The 20,971-nt window shown below is 34.9% G+C and overlaps 3 protein-coding genes across 7 annotated transcripts; 1 reads left to right on the top strand and 2 right to left on the bottom strand.

The window, feature by feature from the left end:
- Positions 1-47: 47 nt before the first annotated feature.
- LOC112094596 lies at positions 48-5,292 on the bottom strand. 2 transcript variants are annotated; one of them, XM_024175942.1, is made up of 4 exons: positions 5,235-5,268; positions 4,579-5,132; positions 1,177-1,497; positions 48-1,075 (listed from the first exon to the last, which is right to left on the bottom strand). In XM_024175942.1, exons 3-4 carry the CDS (start codon positions 1,495-1,497, stop codon positions 155-157), a joined length of 1,242 nt encoding a protein of 413 aa, XP_024031710.1. In that variant the 5' UTR covers positions 4,579-5,132; positions 5,235-5,268; the 3' UTR covers positions 48-154. The 2 variants fall into 2 exon arrangements, with proteins under 2 accessions (XP_024031710.1, XP_024031709.1); XM_024175941.1 differs by having other exon boundaries at positions 4,579-5,292.
- An 8,565-nt stretch (positions 5,293-13,857) lies between these two features.
- Positions 13,858-17,487, top strand: LOC21396215 (U-box domain-containing protein 14). Its single transcript, XM_010113901.2, has 5 exons — positions 13,858-13,872; positions 14,032-14,469; positions 15,211-15,327; positions 15,461-15,874; positions 15,959-17,487. The coding sequence occupies exons 2-5, from the start codon at positions 14,197-14,199 to the stop codon at positions 17,024-17,026; spliced, it is 1,872 nt and encodes a 623-aa protein (XP_010112203.1). The 5' UTR covers positions 13,858-13,872; positions 14,032-14,196; the 3' UTR covers positions 17,027-17,487.
- Positions 17,488-17,967: 480 nt separating this feature from the next.
- On the bottom strand, positions 17,968-20,455 carry LOC112094595. 4 transcript variants are annotated; one of them, XM_024175935.1, is made up of 4 exons: positions 20,360-20,455; positions 19,697-19,948; positions 19,157-19,210; positions 17,968-18,191 (listed from the first exon to the last, which is right to left on the bottom strand). In XM_024175935.1, the coding sequence occupies exons 1-4, from the start codon at positions 20,433-20,435 to the stop codon at positions 18,172-18,174; spliced, it is 402 nt and encodes a 133-aa protein (XP_024031703.1). In that variant the 5' UTR covers positions 20,436-20,455; the 3' UTR covers positions 17,968-18,171. The 4 variants fall into 4 exon arrangements, 3 of the variants coding, with proteins under 3 accessions (XP_024031703.1, XP_024031702.1, XP_024031704.1); XM_024175934.1 differs by having other exon boundaries at positions 17,968-18,142; XM_024175936.1 differs by having other exon boundaries at positions 17,968-18,142; positions 19,697-19,940; positions 20,360-20,427.
- Positions 20,456-20,971: the final 516 nt, after the last annotated feature.

Below are 20,971 nucleotides of genomic sequence, written 5' to 3'. Positions count from 1 at the left end.
AGTACAACACAACTCAATAAATGATTACAACATAGTTAAACGCCTCATAATTAAGAAAATTGTCCGACACTGTCTAAGCCTCATAAATAAGAAACCTCATAAATAAAAAGTCTCGTAAACAAAGAGCCTCATAATTAAAAAGCCTAACAAGTAGCTACTCCTCATTGTTTCCTCCACCAAAATGACCAGAGTTAGGTGGAAAACTAGGCATGTAATAGGGTGGTGGACATTGAAAGTTAGGGGGATGGGGAGTAACATTTGGGGTCATGTTTTGGATTGGTGGGTGTTGTGGTTGCACGTGGTGAGGGGGTTGAGAGAAACTGGGTACTTGTGGTTGGCCAAAGGTAGGAGGTTGTTGGCCATAGATTGGCGGTTGTTGGTAAAAGTTGGGTGTCGGCATGAAGTTTTGATATATAGGGGGCTGCATGAAGTTGGAAGCCATGGATGGAGGGGGCATGGTGCAAGATTGGGTAGATTGACTCGTTTTAGAGGTAACGGTTCTCATCACGAAACCAACCCTTTGCGTCTCTGTCATATCCAAAAAGAGTTGCTGCATGTGTGGAAACCACCCAATGGCCTCTAAGAATATTATGACAGTGTCATCTTCAAGATCCATTTCCTTCACAATCGCTGTACACTGCCGCAGAGTGGTAGGGGTCGCAGGGTTCTGAGAAGCGCTGGAACTGGTAGCCCTGCTACTATTCTTACTTTCTATAGAGGCTACAAGTCGTCCAAGTAGTGCCCTTGCTTCTGGATCGCCAACCGGACGTTTCTGACTGCGTCCAGATTTCTTACCAATTGCCTTAGAGGTGGATGCAACATTCAAGCCCTTCCTAGTACTGTTCAACCCAGCTCGCATCGTGGTCACAAAAACGTCATCGCTGCCTAACGAATGCGACGTCGCCCCCCCTTCACCTTCTTCAGCCGGGATTGGAGTTGTGTCTACGTGCGCGGTGGTGGGATTTTCCAATCCCACCGCAAATTCACCACATGCACGGGTACTACCAAAGGCCTCGTAGTACAAGTCAAAATTTTTAAGGGGATGCTTCTTCGCAGCATTAGCCCACTTCTTGTTCTGTGTGAAAAATAACATCCACATAAGCTAACGCACGTTGAACACATGTTCTAACTGATGATAAATAATTTGGGAAAGGAAAACAAACAACTGGTGATTACCTTAGCAAAATCTTCCCAATACTCGTCCGTACAAGTCACTGCGCCTGTCACAGGATCCCAACCAAGGCCTGTGGTTGTACGTAGTATAACCTCCTTATCAAACTTGCCTTTTAGACGCACTCGCATCTGTTGAACCTTGGCCGCCGTAACTGGATCCTTAAAATGTTTTTGTAGCTTAGTAGCCCAATCTTCCCAATTTTTCTGGACCGGTTTCCGACCATGGTAGTTACGGTTATACTCTGCTAGGAGTTGCAACAACTCCTCCTTCTGCTTTTGATTCCAATGAAGAGTCGTGTCCTCATCATTGCCCCCTCTTGGCATCTACCACCACACACCAAAAGCATCATCCCGCACAAATAAGAAGCCACAAACAAAAACACGTACGCACAATTGTATATAACTATAAATATATATATATATATATATATATAAACACAAGGGAAGTAAAAGAAAACAAAACAGACAATGGACCAAAGCCAAGGACAACACGATTTGGGACTAAACTGTGAACAACCAAGTCCGAATTTTGTGGCTATTTAACTTATTAGTAAATAAAGCAATGGGGTTGTTGGCTTGGTTACTGGATCTAGCAAATGTACTTCCTCCGGTGATATAATGGTGATTATAGGCTGTCATGAGTGTGCCACAACGAAGCGAGTTTTTTATTTTATTTTATTTTTATTTATTATTTTTTATTGCTATCTTTGATGTATGTACTATGTAGTACTAACTGAACCTTGTAAATGGCCCTATAATACTCAGTACCTAACATGGTAACCGGCTTGTTTGTAATTCTTGTAGTGTCTGTGCGGACTGTCATTTACCCGGCACTCTTTGTATGTGGACCGACTGCACCACATGCTTTGAGAGCTGTGCAAGTATGGCAGGTGAATGTGGTTGCCTAGGAGGTGCTGGTGAAGCAGGGCTACCATTGCTGTTTATAATGGCATTGATTGTGCTGGGACTTTTTACTTTAATTGGAATATTTTATAGTGTCTTGGTGGCTACAATGGTCGGACAACGAATTTGACAACGGCATTATCACATACTTGCAAAAAGGATGCTAACAAAAGTGAGTCAGGGTGATTTTATTCCATCCTAGTTTATTTATTGGCTGCAATAGTATAAATTTCTTTTGCCATGTATATCAAGTTCAGCCCAGAAATGATGCTCAGTAGCTCTTTAAACCTCCAAACCACTAAGATCTTATCTCGACTTAGTCGACTGCGTACCTTTAGTAGAATTTAAATTTTTGCATAGCCAACTAATTTACGGAGGAATACTTTAGACAAAAGAATAGCCTATAAAACGGGATAGCAAAATTTAGGACTGAATTGAATGTCTTGGCATTACAAGAAATGATTCTTTATCTTGAATCGAAATTATGGTACAGTACTTCTACAAAATTACATTACCAAAAACCACATGAATATTGAATCGAAATTAGACATCAACAATAGTGGGGCAGGGGTACGATTAAGCCCCCAGCACCAAAGTAATCCTCACATTGAAGAAACTAATTACTTAACAAAAAACATTTATTATATGTATTTTATCCTATCAAGTATCAAGGAGGTAAATCATTGATACTTTTATTACTGTTTTATCCAATCAGTGTCGGAGCCATAATTTTTTTTTGAGGGGGGCATGCATGAAACAAAAAAATGGAGCTAAACTACAACACAATAGTCTTTTTACCTTCATTTATCTCTTTGTATCTTTGACTTATTAGAAATAAGAGTACTTAAAAGAATTAAAACTTAGAGTAAAACTGAAATTTTTAATAAAAAAAATTCATGGAAATGTTGTAATTAAAACATTTTTAGGGGGACAAATGAAAGAAGAAAATTAAAAAATTTTGAGGGCGGGGGGGGGAAGCAAATATTTAAAGAGCTGCCCCTAGGCCTCACCTATCTCCGCCGCTGTATCTAATTATATTTGTAAGTGTGCTCAATAAAGATAATATAATGAAAAGTATACCTTGCTTTCCTCAAAATATTTATCGTTTTTTTACTCAAAAAAACAATATATTTATCGTTTTAAGGATAATAGTCAAGTATTCTTCGTATGAGACTTTTTTTTTCTTCTTTTCTTTTAATGGTTCGAATGTGGTTTACAAGTTACCTGAATACTGTATTTCAATTGAGATTATACCAACAGACTTTGAACCAAATTTATCTACAACAGTATCCCTGATAAAAACTATTTACATCAATGACCACACTTGATCCGTTAATAAAAATTTTGTTGTCTTAAATGTATACAAATCACAAAAGTACACCCAAAAAAAAAAAAAACTTAATGATAGACGTCTAACTTATTCCTGTTAAGGGTAAAATACTCGAGTCCTAAATCTTCTAAATATAAACATAACCACGTATTAGATCACCTCACTTAATAGGTTGACTTTTTAAGATGGAAGTCCAGTCTCTTATTAAGTCTAATTCTTCTCCTTAAAATTTTTTCTAATCTCTCCCTTGAACTTTAAAAATTCCTTGGTGTCCTTGTTTTTGGTCTGCTTATAAAGCTCAACGTAGATGCTACTTAGATTGACGATCTTCCTTATCTCGGAGTTAGGGATATTGTATGGAAGGTTGATGGTGTTGTTTTTGGAGTGTTTTCCAAGGTGTACTTCCTCTCATATTGCTTGTTGTTACGCTTTGAGAAACGACTTGATATTTAAGAAAAGGAAGATAAATGCTCTATATAAAAATGTGTGTAACAAGAAAATGCTTGTATGTATTAAGTATATGCTCCTAATCTGCTAATGTGATTGTGTTTATAAGGGTGCATTTTACATGTATGCATCGTCGCAAGGAGTTTTTTTTTTTTTTTTTTTTGCTTGCACTTTTTAGATTTAATCTGCTATTGATTCGATCGATCATCAAATTCAATTGTCTTTAGAATTTATTTGAATCTATTATCAAATGGTTATGATCTAACAATGAAGATTATATGACCGTCAACAGTCAACTAACAGATTTGTTAATTATAACAGTTACAACCTTTCATAAAAATCGTGTTCAGGGGATGCATGCTCAACTCAGAAAAAGGAACAAATTCTGATGCTCTGCTTGGACAGCCAAAAACGACAGATCTCATATGTAACGACATACTAGTTGGGGCGATCGTTTGGCACACAAAACTTGAGTTTAGGGTCGTTTGGCTGTTCTTATGTTCTGTAAACAATGGCAAAAAATCTGTCTTTTTTGCCATTGTTTTGCTTATTGTGCTCTAGTTTTTCTAAGCTATTTTGGGTTGTTGTGAATCGGCAGCATCATTAGCCGCACATCCTAATCACCGCAAATAATGGTGGAATCAACATTAATGCAAAGCATTGCATTGCACACACACAGACCAGTTTTCGTGATAATGTAAAAAAATCAAGGGGGGACATTTTACCGTGTTTGAGCCGACAGAGGAGTGCTGATGCTCTGCTTCGATAACCCCCAACCGTGAGTCCGACGGTTCTGGCAGCCAAGTTCGCCGACGGTAACGAAGACGGGAAGACCGGTACCGGAGACAACTCCTACGCACTCGGAAACGACGTTGCACACTACATCGACTCAACAATACTGCCAGTGGACTGTAGGACTTCACGCTCGGCGGACCAATTTTGTCCGATTTGAAAATTGAAGAAGATGGAAAATAGGGTTTCGTGTTGGGCGCACAATCAGGAAATGGGTGAGTATTGAGGGATTTATGGGGGCACGAGGAAGGAGGAACTCACGCGGCCATCGATTTGCACAAACCCACTGGATCAAAATAGCATCGCAGACTGCACGCGGCCTTGGGGTTCACGGAGGCGCAACTGTAGCAGATGGGAGATGAGGGAAGCGAAGGGCGAGAACCGGAGAGGGGCCCTTTCTCGTGAGCCAAGCAGCAAACCTTGGAAACGACAATGAATGGCAAGCAACGGTAACAAGGCATGTGAAAAGCAGGTATGCGCAGAGAATCTGCACTGTAGAAGACAGACTCGAGTTAAAGGAATATCAGGGGGTAGTTGATGTTTTATTACTCGAGTTCAAACTCGAGTTTTGAGTCTGAGTTTGAATTACCGAACGTGATATTAGGCTCAAAATTCAATCTGAATTAGGCTAACTCGAGTTTTGTGTGCCAAACGAACGCACCCTAAATTTATTCTTTCATTACTTAATGCCAGCAAAACTTTTCATGCGTTGGAGTACAAAATATAATACATGCTAAGTGTCAGTTTGTCTTTGGCTTTGCTTGCTGTTGAAAATTTTTGCTGATGTTATGCTATTAGTCATAAATTGTTACGATAAGCATATAGGTGTTTAATAAATTTTTTTTCAAAGTTGTTGTAAATATTAGAAGCACAAAATTAAATGCTTAATAAATTGTGCATAAAATTATTGTGAAAAGTAAAATGAGTAAATAGACATATTTTAGAACCCATTTTTATAGTTCTAGTTTTATTTCTACTTTTAAATTCAATATTCATAATTTTTACACCAAAATACAAAAAAAAAAAAAAAAAAAACTTTGATATTATTATTTAAAATATTTCTAAAACTAAATTATTTTTATTGAAAGAGATAAATAATACATCTACGAATAAATTGAATAACATAAATAAATATATAAAATAATATACTTTTTTTTATTTGGTATGGAAAAATTAAAATGAGTAGGCTTTTTTTGCTAGAATTAAAATTAAAATGAATAGGTTGAGAATTAAGTTTTATTATTAATTTTATTTTAATAGATTGAGATAATGACAAATGTTGTTGCATAAAAGTAATCTCCGACCTACTTTTTTAATTCTGTTGCGGAGCAATAATTCTTAGAATTTAGTCGACAAAAGCAGGAGAGAAATGCTAGCATCACTTTTTCTGTTACTTTCTTTATCACTTTCCACATTCATTTTTTGACACGTGAACTGCGCTAACATGATATATTATTATTCAAACAAAAAATGAGATAATAGAGTCCACGCGTCAAACAGTGAATGCAAAAAGTGACTAAACGAGTAATGATAGCATTTCTCAGAACAAGATTTAATAAACACCTTGATTTACTATAGCTTTTTTAAAAAAAGGGATATTTACCATTTTATACCCCGTGTTTGGGTTTATTAAAAGAATATATCTTTATTTTTTTGTCTCATTAAATATATACTTTAAAATTAGATTTAATACACAAATTTATACCTTTCATGTTTAACCTTCGATTTTAACTTTAAAATGCGTAAAATACCCTTGAATAAAAAATGGTAAATGAAAAACTAACAATTTTGACCTTTAAAATATCCAAAATACCCTTGAAATGGGTTTCTTTATGTTTTTTATTTTTACTTTTTTGGTATTAGAAAGTTCTCATTTTCTTTTTTTCTCTTTTTGTTAATGATAGTTTAGTCCTTTTAAAGGTATGTAGTTAATGAGATTAAAAATTTAAAGTATAATTTTTAATAAATTTAAAATACAAATATAAAAATATAAATATCCGAAAAAAAGGAAAGAGGGCAAGAAGCAACCTCTGTAACATCAATATTGAGATTAGAACCGATAATATAGGTCATGACACGACACAAATTTTGTGGGTTATGGTTGAGAAAAAAGAGTCTCAGGTCAGAATTGGGTCGACTTGAAATTGACACGAAAAACACGGGTCAATTTCGGGTTGGACCCTCCTAACCCGAACATAACAGGAAACTCGTAAAAAATTAAAAAATACATATATTTTTCATTACATAATTTTGATTTTATTATGAACTTGTGATATCATGATAGTTATACTCAAAATCCTATACTATTATTTGCTTAATTTCAATGGATGTTATTGTATTTTAGTGTGTTATGAATTTTAAATTATTTCTAATATATAAAAAACTAAATAAATGTATACAATTTTCATGTCAATTTCGGGTTTACGAGTCAATTTCGTGTCACAGGTCATTTTCGTGTCGTGTCGTGTCAACATGTAAAGTGTTCGTATCGTGTTCGTGTTGCGATTTTTAAAAAAAATTCGTATCACGGGTCGTGTTCAGATTGACTGTAAATTAAAAAAAAAAACGATCAAAATACAACACGAATACGATACGTAATACGAATTGTCACCTCTAATTGAGATTTACATTGCAAGTGGTGCAAACTTTAAAAAGCTTACACATCAGACATTCATATCATGTCATGATCTCTCCCAAATCCTAATCATCATCTCTCTCTAACCAAAAATTAAAAAAAAAAAATTAAAAAAAATCTAGTCATCACCATGGCTAATATCTCGTGTATAGACCTATAATCATTTGTCTTGGAAGGAATATTCATTATCATTAATGTCTAAACTTTATTTTTTAAGTAACATCAATGGAAATTTTTAAAAAAATAAAGAATTTATTCTTAAAAACGTATAAATCTAGATTTTTATTTTTTATTTTTAATAATATTTTTTTATTAATATAATTATTTAACTAAAAAAATTATAAATCAATAATAAAAAAATAAAAATCTTGAAACATGTACATTTAAAAGGTATTTATTAATGCCTCGTTTATTTCACCAATTCGAGTTTTCAGTTTTAAGTTTCTACAGTAAAAAACTCTTAGAAAATGTTACATCTAACTTTTTCTGCTATAGTAAAAAGCTTTAAAAAAATATCACATCTCAACTCGAATTGAAAACTCGAATTTACAAAGTGAACGAGGCATAAAATTGCTAACCATCGATATTTTGTGGGACCCATATAACACGCATGTGCAATCCATGTGACGCCATCTTAGTTTGAAAGCTTCCAAGACATGGAGCGTATCTTCTTGTACACCTGGCCTATCTCAACGCGCTCTTGACGCAACTTCTCTGGTGGCTAGCAACTAGCAAGTGGCTAGCCGCTTTTTTTGAGCCACTGGAAACGTGTCTTTAATTTTTTTCTCATTTATTTATGAGTTCAAAATTACAATTTATGATTTTAATTTTTAAAATTTTAATTTTTTATAAGATAAAAATACTGTAGAGAATTAAAAATTATGATTCAGAATTAAGAATGAACTCTTAAAATAAAGATCCCATAAATATTTTGAGAACAAAAATCCAAAATTTGAAAAAAAAAATTTTGCTAAGGAAGAAGGAAACAAAATTTAAAAATTAAGCCAACGAAAACCGATCTAGCCTTCAGATTATTAGGCTTAAAGGCTCGATTCAAACTTGAACCGAGTTTATAAAGAGGTGTTCTATTGTGATATTCTTTACCGTTCAATTGATGTTGATTATGAGAGGGAAGGAACCCCACTATTCTGTGTTTTAGGGAGGACGCGGGACATTAAGCATTTTGTTTAGTTGCGCGTTATTTATTTTCTGTGTAAGGTTGAAAATACCCTTAAAAGTACCATTTTTTTGGCTAGAAGAAAAATAGTTACAGACTTACAGTAAATTCCCCTAGAGAGTGAACTAGCTAAAAAATGAAAAAGCAAAGAAAAAAAACTCCTAGAGAGAGACTAGTTGCAAGCAAATGAGCAACATAGTTACAAGAAGAGAGTCAACACAATCTTTGGAGTTTGGTTACAAAACATCGTCCATAAACTACTGAATGTCCTCAACGATCCGGCCATGACAGCCAAGAGTTTGCAATTATTTATCAATAGTTTCTCGAGAGTTTCTCCGGTGTCCTTTTTTAGAACACCGGTGTTTCTTATTTTTTCAACCATTAGATCTATTTAAAATTACACTGAATTAAAAAGGCATGCAGAATAGACAGATTCTGATATAGATTTGACGGCTGAAAAAGCAGGAAACACTGGTGTTCCCAAAAAGAAAGAACAACGGAGAAAGGTCCTTCTTGATTTTCTCTGGTGTTTTCTCCTTTTTGGGAACACTAGTGTTTTTTATTTTTCAGTCTTAAGATATATATCAGAATCTGTCTGTTCTGCATATTTTGTTTTAATTTGGTATGATTTTAACTAAATTTAATAGTTGAAAAAATAAGTAACACTGGTGTTCTAAAAAAAAAAGAAACACCGAAAAAACTCCCTAAATATAAACTAAAAATGCAAGTCCAAGATGTTTTCATTTTTCCAACATGGGAGTGAAAACGAGTATGTTTTAGTTGATGGCATGTGATACACGCATGAAAATGTACTTAATTTGTTCATAATTATTAAATAAATTAGGAAACAATTTAATATTTTCATGGAATTAATTTAGTGTGAAAGTATTTAATTTTAATTTAATTTATTTTATTTTGTAGAGAAATAAGATATTTGGACAACAACTTAAAAAAAAAAAAAAAGTAGAAAGAGGCCCATCTGAAGCCCATCAGCAAGCTTAGCCGCCATCGAGTCAAGCCGTTTGAGCCACTCCAACAGCCGCCCCACGTGGCATCTTCTGCCGGGTTACCCACGTTCCCCACTCAGCCACGCGTGCGTTCCATGCACGCCAAGTCCAGGCCGCGAGTTCACCCCACGCGCGCGTAAGGCATCCCTCCCTTCTTCCGCGTGGGACCCAGCTGTCCCCTCGCACACGCGCTTTTGGCGCGCACTGCTTCCTCCCCCGGGCGAGTTCCTTCCACGCAAGCTTCAGGCACGTTTTCTTTCTTCTTCCGCGTGGGTCCCGCCACGTGTCCTTATGGGACCCAACTGTCGTCATGTCCTCCTCTTCGCCTCTCAGCACGCGCCACGTGTCCCTTGCAAGGAACGTTTCCTTCTCCGGTTCCAAACGTTTTGATGGTTCTTTTTCTCCGCCATTATCAGTCTTTGCTCTCGCATTGTAAATTCCAATTTAAGTGGAATACGTCCCTTTTCTTCTTTTGTTGATTGTGATTTTTAGTATTCCCCAAAAACTTTTATAAATAGGGGATTTAATTTTAGTTTTTAGTTGTTGAATTTTAACTTAAGTATAGACATTTTTATTTTCAAATTTTATCTTACTTTCTTTTCATATTGACTATTTAGAATTTTGTAAAAATTATGTGCAAGCTAAGTTAAAATTCTTTGATGAGATTACAAAGAAACTTATATGTGAAGTGATCTTGAGTGGATTTTGATTCTCCGTTTATTTTTCAAATTTTATATAATTGAGTGATTAAATTTCTTCTATCTTTTTCTAATTTCTCATATTAATATATTTTGTTATCAATTTATATAAATTTAGTCATGCTCTTTTTATGTAATTGTTGCTCAATATAATTATTTTAATAATATTATTTTATGAGTAGTCTTTTATTATAATATTACCAACGATATATTGTCACTTTAAGATTTCTTGTAAGAACAATTTTCATTAGTTTTCATCGTAAGAATTTTACTCACTCGAATACATTTTATTTTAATTCACATGTTCTTTAAATATTTATTTTCTGATTATTAGTTTAGGATGTGAAACTTTCAATTGAGTAATCTTAAAAATTAAAATCCAATCAGGTGAACAAAAGCATATAAGGGAATCTCGACGCCTTATCGGTTTTAATTACATAGGTTTCTCATATATTTTTCATACGCTTAAACTTCTCAACAAAAACTTTATTTTATTTTATTATTTATCTCCTAATGCATTTTATTTGCTAATCATTTCTTGTTTAATTTGCCTCCTCTTTATGGATACGACTGCCCTAATTGTGCTACCGTGACCGCTTTATTTTTAACATGTTTGGACGTAATTAGCATGTTAGGATGGGATAAAAGAGCAGTGTTGGATAAATCAAAACAATTATAAAATAGGACAACAAAAATGACGACCGCGTTTTAAATAAATAGTGAAGCTTGATCAAGACTGATTTGGTTTAGAACACGAAAATTGTTAAATGTAAGAATGTGCAATATCCTAGTGCATAACACATAACCACATTACTTAATAATTAATCAGACTGCGCCATTTAAAATGACTCAATGCAAAGTGAGCAAAGGGAAGACTCGATTTTGGGCGTTTTGCTGCTCATTTTGTAGGAGGCTCTCACTACATGCTGATAAAGACATGCATGGGAAAATGGATGGTTGTATTGGTCCTTGAATTAAAATCCTTTCTTGATTCTTTTGATCGATTACTTTTCTTTTCTCAAGTGAGCGACGATTTTGTGTGTGTGTGTGTGTGTGTGCAAGAAGTCTAATTCTTCCAAACTATTTAGAGCTTCAGAGTTCAAAAAATCTGAAAGTACCGGTTAAATCTTTTTACCAAGTTCGTTTTTTAATTTGTTAACAATAAATAAAGGGTAAATTAGTATCGCAATTTGATAACCATCTATATTTGTGAGGTCACACTCATATAATGAATAATTCATTAAAAACTTAATGAACACTACTTAGATTTACAAAATTAAAATTCATTCAACAAAGTTTTTCTTCCGAAAAACAAAATCCCTTCTCCTAAAGAAATAAGAAAATTACAAGTGCTCACAAAAATCTCTAACTCTATAAAAGTGAGGCTCAAAGGACATACATAGACTAATGTGACATCTTAATTAAATAGCCAAATAAACCGGTTGTTAAAGATCTTCAATGTAATACGTTGTCAACGATCGGTTACAGATTTTGTTGCAATAAATACTGTAACAGAGCTGTGATGATTCCGCAAACAAATCAACTTTTTTGATCTTGAAAATTTTAAATAAATGTTCCATGAATCTGGACATCTTAAGTAGTAAGAGAAGATTTCTTTTGCATAAATTCATTCCATTTAAATCCAAGTTTCTACATCGTGATAAAGTTGGCATCTCCAACATAGGAAACCTTTAAATGCATTTGATTTTTACCAAACCAGATTTCTTCAAATTAGAAACTTCTCAAAACAGATATTCTGCAGTAAATCAATTTACAAAAAAAATATTCTGTAGCAAATCAATCAACTTATCTATTTTTAACTTATCAAAGATACTCAAAAGTTGACTTTAATCAAATCAAATCAAATTGATTTTATTAATTCTAAACAGTTTCTAAATAAACTTAACAGGTGCTATTTAATCTTCAATCAAATCCATCACCAAAACATAACTAAAGTAACGGCAACAATTAAAAAACTAATGAAATCCGAAAAACAAATCAAAACCAAAATCCCAACAGAATCAAGCAGTGGTTTTTGGGTCATAATCTTTCACCCTGCACATGGTAATTTCATCAGATTATTTTTACATGAAAGCTACTTTAAGCTTCCGTTTGATGTTTTACAAAAAAGCAAAAAAAAAAAAAAGACGCTTTCATGAGAGAAGAAAGTATCATTTCAGAAGCATTTCCGATATATTATAATAGGATCTAGTTGAAAAGTATAAGGAAATTAAAAATAAATTCTATTAACACAAATTCTCTATAATTTCCTTTTTGTGTAATCGTGTGTGTTAATAGCAAACGAATTACTCTTTAGGTATGTTTACTTTGCATAAAAAGAAAAAGAGAAATACATAATAATTTTCTTTTTTATTTAATAATGTGTTTACTTATAAAATTAATAATAGAGATTTAGTAAGTCTCACAGAATATAGAAAATGAGAAAAAAAAAATATAATCCTTGCATCCCTTTAAAGTATGTTTGGTAGGAGGGAGAGAAAGCATGTTTGGTAGGAGGGAGAGATGGAGTGAAGGGAGAGGTCACATCTCTTATCTGGTTGGGGGGAGAGGAGGAGAGAAATGAGAGATGGAGGGGTGTGCTCTCCTTCATAACCCATCAAATTAGATCAGCAATCTATCTACTTTTAGTTTTAAAAGACTATTTTACCTTCTGATTAAATTATTAACAAAAAGTTTAAACAAATAATATAATAATTTAACAAAAAATTGTCATTGATCATTTCAACTCCCCCTCCATCCTATTAAATAACATGAAAGATTGCTACAATCCTCTTCATCCTTCCTACTCCTTATCCATCCAACTCTCTCCATCCTTTCTACTCTTCATCCCTCCAACCAAACGGAGCCTTAGTATTGATTACTTATCAAATGAAATGAATGCTAAATTTACTTATCTATTCTTAATGAATTACTATACAATCAATGGTTATTTAATTGTGTAAAAGAATATTTTAGTAATTACATTTATAAAATTGTTATTCCTAATTTTAATAAACATAAAAAAATATAATATAATTTTTTTTATTACATTATCTAATAATTAAATAAATACGTGAAAGAGAATAAATGACCTTCAATTTTATTACTTTGTTTTCATTTTTAATTTCATTACTATTCTCACTACATTCTTTAATATGATCGATTCCCTTATACTAACAAATTTTTTTTTTTGCTAGTTAAAAAAAAAAAGAAAAGAAAAGAAACGTTAAAAATAAAAAGACTAAATGTTTTAAGATTTGACTTGGTTACGGAAGATCAAGAGGCATTTTTTTTTCCGTTCAAAATGATGAGCTGCCTATAATCATTTTAGCTTTTTGATTTGGTTCAATTCAGAGAATCATTCAAAGAAAGGAATTGTCTCTCATTAAAAATTTTACCTATCTAGGATGACAAAAACGAATCTGGGCCTACTTTGGTTTAAAAAAAAATTCAAATCACATGAAGCAATTTAAACACCATTTGACTTGCTCATGGATACCATTCCTTGTAAGTGTGACCTCGTTTTTGTTACATAAACTTTTTAAGAGAATAAATAATATCATCTCTTTTAAAAAAAATTGAGCGTAAAATTATTGTTATTTGAATAAAAAATAAAAATAAAAAAAAATAAAAGGACAAAATAGTCAATAGGGGAACAATTATTTTGCTCACAAGTGACATCATCCCAATTCCATTCCTAGAACGCCTTGGTAATCATTCTTATTTCTTTTAAACAGACTTTTAAGTCAATTATTATGATCTAAAAAATTAATTAATGACAAACATTTATTAGTGTTAAGTTTTTATTATTATTATTATAAAATACAAAATATTTCTTTTAAATCCTGAACTACTTTTCTCATGTACAGACGCAAAACTTCAAAAGTATAACACCAACCTTCATTTGAACTTCCATGGCGGCTTTCAATTTCCGATTTTACCCTTCCCGCGGCTAGCGTCCCTCCGACACTGCAATCTCAATCCAATCTCTCCCCAGTTGTTTCTCGTTCGTCTTTGGCCAGTTTTCGCGCCGGATGGGGGAAGACTCGCGAAACTCGGTTCTGAGTCAACTCGTTGACTCGGTGAAGGCGACATCCGAGTTGCCTGAGTCACGCAACGCGTTCAAGAGGACGAGCGGGGATTTGGTGCGGCGAGTGAAGCTGCTGAGCCCGATGTTCGAGGAATTGAGAGACGGCGACGAAGCGATCGGCGATGAAGAAATGGAAGCTTTGGAGTCTCTGAAACTCGCTTTGGATTCCACCAAGGAGCTCATCGAATCGGTGAATCAGGGAAGCAAGATTTTTCAGGTGAATAATTTTCTTCACGTTTTCCCCCCGTTAATTTTTCTTTGCTAAGCTGAAAATTGAAAGGAATATTGGATTTTGGTTGAAAAAAGTGGAAATTGCGATTCAAATAAGTGCGTGGGGGGTTTTTTGGAGGGTTATTTGGATGCCGGAATTCTACTTTCCTTCACTTTCTAAGCAACCAAACATGTGGTGATTTTTAGATTTCATGAAAAGCTTTGAACTTTGGGGGAAAGATTGAGAGAAAATTAAAAGAGAAAGCTTAAGTCTTAAGCCAAACCCTTTTCTTTTTCTTTTTATTAATTGTATTGAAGCAAATATTTGGGTTAGTATTGGGATCTAATTACTGAGTTAGAAAATCTTCCTTCCAATATTTGGGTTAATATTGCGACTCTTACGTTCTGTTCTTTTCATTTTGGGATCTGAAATTGTATTAGAAAGTAAATCTTACGCATTTTTCATCGTCTTTGCCATTTTTTTATTTTATTTTAAATGTTTTACATAGTATATAGTCTGTGTTTCTTTTTCTTTTTTTTCCCCCCTTGATCTCCTGTGTCATATTTCTTCTTTCTTATATATATATGTATGTATGTGTATATATATTAATAGTAATGTGATCGACAATATAATTGAGTGTAAACACAGATTAAACCTCGAGTAGTATCTGTACCAAGATTTATGCTGCTAATTCCTTTTATGTTACTGTCGATAACAATCCTTTTCGTTTCGAAAAATGTATTAAAGGCTTTCCATCGCGACGAGATTGCAAATAAGTTCCACAACGTGACAGAACAAATTGAAGCAGCACTGGTTGAGATTCCTTATAAGAAATTTGCTATATCGGATGAAGTTCGAGAACAGGTAATTCTACAAGCCAATAAAATCGGTTAATGTCGAAGTATTTATTTGTAATTGTAAGGGCAGTAATGTATTCATGATTTAGTATATTACTAAGTATTAATGAAAGTTATGGGGCCAATTTTATTTATTTCAGATTGAGCTTGTGCATTCTCAATTCAAAAGAGCAAAAGAAAGAACAGAGCCACTAGACTCACGACTGGATATGGATTTAGCCATGGCCGAGAATGAAGATGACCCTGACCCTGCAATACTGAAAAGGCTTTCGGAAAAGCTACATCTGAGGACTGTCAATGACCTAAAACTGGAGTCAGTTGCGTTCCACGAATTGGTAATCTTTAGTGATGGAAATCCAGGGGAGTCTTTTCAAAAGATGTCATCACTGCTTAAGAAGTTAATGGACTATGTACTGTTAGAGAACCCAGTAAGCGACGCCCCTGCCGGGGATAAGGGCATGGTTAAGCACAGATCTCCTGTTATCCCAGATGATTTTAGGTGCCCAATATCGCTTGAACTGATGAAAGATCCTGTGATTGTCTCTACCGGACAGGTATTATTCGCCAATTGCATTTGTAAATTTTGGCTTATCTATTGATTTGCTGTGATTTTTATTGTACTGCTTCCTTTTTCGCAGACATATGAAAGATCCTGTATTCAAAAGTGGTTGGAAGCTGGGCATAAAACCTGCCCCAAGACACAGCAAACACTATTGCACACGGCCTTGACACCTAACTACGTCCTGAAAAGTTTGATTGCTTTGTGGTGTGAGAACAATGGTGTTGAGCTGCCAAAAACACAAGGAAATTGTAGAAGCAAGAAATGCGGAAGCTCTATCTCAGACTGTGACCGGGCTGCTATTGATGTGTTGTTGGAAAAGCTAGCAAACGGAGATCCAGAGCAACAAAGAGCAGCTGCTGGTGAGCTCCGTCTGCTGGCAAAGAGGAATGCAGATAACAGAGTATGCATTGCTGAGGCAGGAGCTATTCCACTCCTCGTTGAACTGCTATCCTCTCCTGATCCTCGAACCCAGGAGCATGCTGTTACAGCGCTTCTCAACCTTTCAATAAACGATATTAACAAGGCATCAATTGTAAATGCCGGAGCTATACCCGATATAGTGGACGTGTTGAAAAATGGAAGCATGGAGGCTAGAGAAAATGCAGCTGCGACCCTTTTCAGTTTATCCGTCGTCGATGAGAACAAGGTTGCTATAGGAGCAGCTGGGGCTATCCCTGCTCTTATAAAATTGCTCTGTGAGGGGACTCCTAGAGGGAAAAAGGATGCTGCCACTGCTATTTTTAATCTCTCAATCTATCAGGGAAACAAGGCCAGGGCTGTAAGGGCCGGTATTGTAGATCCACTTATGAGATTGCTAAAGGATGCAGGAGGGGGTATGGTAGATGAGGCACTCGCAATTCTGGCCATTCTTGCCAGTCACCAAGAAGGGAAGACGGCAATTAGCCAAGCTGAGCCAATCCACGTTCTGGTGGAGGTTGTAAGAACTGGTTCCCCACGCAACCGGGAGAATGCAGCTGCTGTGTTGTGGTCACTATTCATTGGTGATCCGCAGCAGCTGAAACTAGCGAGGGAACTTGGTGCAGAAGAGGTTTTGAAAGAACTGTCGGAGAATGGGACGGATAGGGCCAAGAGAAAAGCTGGAAGTATTTTAGAGCTCCTTCAGAGGATTGAAAGTGAATGTTAATCCAAAGAGATTATAGTTAACTCTTCGGTGCTGCCACTCTGGTATCTTTGATCTACATCAGCGTCTAAACTGTCTCATGTACAAAGGGCCGGTAAGCAAAGTTGGTGGCTCGAATATACTACAGGGCTGCATAATCTGGTGTTGAAGGGCGGAATTGATCAGTGGGTTCCAAGAAATATTCTCTTCACTATGGCCGGATTTAGGAGGATTTGGTCTTCTGAAAAAGCATTCATCTAATCATCACACCCCACATAGAATATACAAATAAATTAAAATTGTAAATTCGCATTCCTGCGTCTTTCTTTGTATTATCCACATCCAAATTATCTCACTTTTGATTACCTGTAAAGATTAAAGATTTGATTAGCACTAGAGAAAATGTTAATGTATTGCCGTAGAAGGTGTAATGAACTTTTGAATATTTAGATTGGTATGGAATATAATGTTGCTTTTGCTTTCCCTCACAACATACTAAAAGCAGTTGGTGTAAATCTAGTCAGTCAATTCTACACCACAAATGGACTACTCGCTAACTCCGGAAAAACCTGAAAGACAAAGGCTTAGTTTGGTAGTGTTGTGAATTTTAGAAAAATTACTTTTAGTTGTGCTGAAGGAAGAATCAGTTGTTACAAAAAACAGTTGAGTGCTTGGTAAACTGTAATTATAGTAGCTGTGCTGGTTCTAAAATCAGTGTAATAACGTTTAGCAAATTTTGAGGTTGAATTGCTCTGGATATGTAAAATGACTAAAATAGACATAGTATGAAACTTAAATATATATAATTGTTTTTGGTATTTAGAAATACTTGTTTAACTTAAAAAAAAAAACATAATGTTATGATTTTGAGTTTTTTAACAATAAATTTATGATAATTAGGTTTTTTTTTTTTTTTCATTTCTTCATTCACAAAATAATTACAACTAAAAGGAGCATTAGTGAGTAATCAATTTATTGAACAAAAATGTACATTCCATAAACAAGTTAAAAGTTTGATCGTCAAATGACCAAGTTACATAAACAAGTTGAGCCTTGATGCCTGTATGTGGTCTTCAGCTTCGAGTTATGGAATTATTTTGTGCTCTCTCTCTTGCAAAGCTTGGCAGGGACAGTTGTAGTCTTGATAACGCAACCAAATACCATAATTATCAATTTTGGTGGGGTTCTTCTAAAAAATATGCAAAAAAATATGATAAATTTGTTGAGAAATTTCATGCCAAGAAACGGGCTAAACCAAATGATAATTAATTATAGGACCACAAATAAAGAACATTTCAAACATATTGATATCCATACACACGCGTAAATAAACAAATTCACCCATTGATATCCATACACAAGAAAAAAGAGCAAATAAAAAAAATAGTTCTTGCAAATATATATATCCATACACACCACATATATGCCTACAAACATAATTACCAACCACCTCATGTATGTATAAATTCAGTCACAATTACAAAGTCGGCAAAGCACTTGGTGGAAAAGTAAGCTAACATAGGTTTATTACCAACCACCACATGTAAAGTGGTAGGCTTACGTGGCCATAAGCAAGTGTATATAGGCTTGTGACAAGTGAAAGTTTGATGCCACTTTTTGCTTAAATAATACCTCTAATATTATAGATGATCACTAGTGATATATCCGCGCGTTGCAGTGGGTAAGAATTTTATGTTATGCTGAGTTGTTGTAATAATTATAATGATGTGAGATGCATTAAGAGTAGATACATTAAGCTATTCAAATGATGTTCTTCTAGGCTGGCTAAATCACACTTTATTTTAATGCAAAGTGGAAAAAAAAAAGAAAAGTCTTAGCATCACCAAGTTGTCCATTTCCGTTTGTGAGTTCGCATGTCACTGCTACATTCATATCTTTCAGCCATGGATGGTTATGTCATTTACCAACAAGCTATTTGTTAAAAGCTTTTGAAATACACAATTGGATGAGAATATTGTCATAGCAGTTTGGACAGAAAAATACCACCACTGGGTAAATTTGTGTCTAGGAACAGATTAATGGGTCGAGTATTAAACAAGTAACAGAGATGCATTTCGCTTGCAAATAAATGATGTAATGTATAAATAAAACGTGCTGATACTTCTACAACTCTTGCGAGGAGGTTCAACATACCTCGAATTGTATAACTGGGCATGTTGCTAATACAATCGGGAAGGGTGGTGTGACCTGCAAAGAAAAACCGACATTCAGGCATTGTTAATTGAATGTTCACATGAAAAAATTTCCTTTTTCCATGTTAAAGAAATGTAAGCCTGTAACTTTCCTACTGCAACAACAGCCATGCATGAAATAAAAGGATTATTAGTCATCTTTCTTTTTTCTTTTGAAAAGAAATGCAACTTCAAAAACAGTCCAACTAAAAGTCATCTAAAACAAAAATAAAGAAGTCCAACAATTTTTTTCAGAAATATATATATATATATATATATATATATACATATATATCAGTAATCTAACTTACAAAGTATGACTAAAAGCACAGGCCCTTTTAAGGGAATCTCAAGTGTTATTCTATGCGTAAGAACTGGGATGCATCGGTTGACTCCTCAACATTAGAACTGGGAATTGGCACATCACAGAAATCATCAATAAAAACAAACAGCATCACCAGGGTACATTGCCCCGGAAACAAAGAGGTGTATGAACCTAAACCTGGCATTAGCGACACCACAGAAGCGTTACGAGTCAATACGGGAGATAAACTCTTCGAGGCAGGTGTCGATGTGGTTGATCGTGAGGACGACGACGAAGCCGGCCTAGATGGCAATCCAGATGTTGTTTGGGATCTCACAAATGGAGCCAAAGCATGCTTGGCGGCTTGCAATACTCGAAACATCTTCAGCAGTTGAGTATCAAAGCGGGACCCCTCCTGAATATGTATTATAACATGGCAAACCTGCATTGCTAGGCGAGTTATTGCAGGATATATTAACTTCTCATCTTTTGTTTTTTCATCAAAACCTCAAATCCTTCTTCGATACAAAAAAACAGACACAACTCTCTTTTTAAACATTTTTCCTTTATTAAGCATACTCTCAAACGACTATATTGAATATGAAAAATAGTGACACATAATTAATTTTTCTTTTGCTAAAAATATTTGTGCCCATCTTATCACATAAAACAGCCTCTAAAGTCTAAACACAAGAAATTATTCCAAAAAACAAAAACACTCCATTCTCCTAATCTTAGATTGAGAACATCAAAATCATGGGAAAAAAAAAAAAAAAAAAAGTTCAATAGTTCCACAAAAATGCAAAAACTAAAAAGCACAATAATAAAACAGAAAAGAAAAAATAAATAAGAAAAACTCACAGAGAACATGAACAAGAGGCCTTGGAGGTCCCCAAAAAGTCGTGGTCGTCTTCCGTGGCGGAACCAAACCCATCATCAAATCCAGGGCAGAGAACCGAAGAGAAGTGCAAGAAGAGAATGCCCATTTGGCGTTGATGGAAATAACTGATTCTCTTCCACTTGAACCAGTCCTCTTGTTTGTCGGAGATGAGATTGGTGTCGAGATTGTTGCCGAAGACGTGGGAGTCCAAAATCCGGTTTATCAGATGGGTGGTTATGGAGGGGCATCTTCGGCCGATGAAACCCACCATCACCACGCCGCCATTAATGGCCGGACTTTGTTGGGAATTTGAAGAAGAAGAAGATGATGATGATGAAGATGAAGAAGACGAAGACGATGATAATGGTGGCGACGGGCGGGCTAGGACGCGCACTGAAGGGGAGTTGGAGTTGTTGGGGTTGGGATTGAGATTATTCCTGAATAAAGATAAACGGAGGGACCTGAGAGAGCAAGGCTGAGGCTGAGAGAGCTTTGGCTGAGAAAGTTCGGTTTCAGAGAGGAGAGATGGCGAAGGAGCAGAAAGAAATGAGGGGCTGAGAATTTTTTTGATTCAGTAGGGGTATTTTGGGGAT

Source organism: Morus notabilis, unplaced genomic scaffold (assembly GCF_000414095.1).
Source record: "Morus notabilis unplaced genomic scaffold, ASM41409v2 Scaffold48, whole genome shotgun sequence".
NCBI classification, from domain to species: domain Eukaryota; kingdom Viridiplantae; phylum Streptophyta; class Magnoliopsida; order Rosales; family Moraceae; genus Morus; species Morus notabilis.
This window is presented reverse-complemented; position numbering and strand designations above follow the sequence as displayed.

What these genes read in the sequence shown, in the direction of transcription:
- LOC112094596 (XM_024175941.1), bottom strand. Translation starts at nt 1,497, where the DNA reads ATGCCAAGAGGGGGCAATGATGAGGACACGACTCTTCATTGGAATCAA. An exon ending in ATTGGGAAGATTTTGCTAAG is followed by an intron (nt 1,076 to 1,176) that starts GTAATCACCAGT and finishes TTTTTCACACAG; the next exon opens with AACAAGAAGTGGGCTAATGC.
- LOC21396215 (XM_010113901.2), top strand. Translation starts at nt 14,197, where the DNA reads ATGGGGGAAGACTCGCGAAACTCGGTTCTGAGTCAACTCGTTGACTCG. An exon ending in AGGGAAGCAAGATTTTTCAG is followed by an intron (nt 14,470 to 15,210) that starts GTGAATAATTTT and finishes AATGTATTAAAG; the next exon opens with GCTTTCCATCGCGACGAGAT. An exon ending in CGGATGAAGTTCGAGAACAG is followed by an intron (nt 15,328 to 15,460) that starts GTAATTCTACAA and finishes TATTTATTTCAG; the next exon opens with ATTGAGCTTGTGCATTCTCA.
- LOC112094595 (XM_024175934.1), bottom strand. Translation starts at nt 20,435, where the DNA reads ATGATGGGTTTGGTTCCGCCACGGAAGACGACCACGACTTTTTGGGGA. An exon ending in GCCTCTTGTTCATGTTCTCT is followed by an intron (nt 19,949 to 20,359) that starts GTGAGTTTTTCT and finishes TAACTCGCCTAG; the next exon opens with CAATGCAGGTTTGCCATGTT. An exon ending in GCCCAGTTATACAATTCGAG is followed by an intron (nt 18,143 to 19,156) that starts GTATGTTGAACC and finishes TGCGTTATCAAG; the next exon opens with ACTACAACTGTCCCTGCCAA.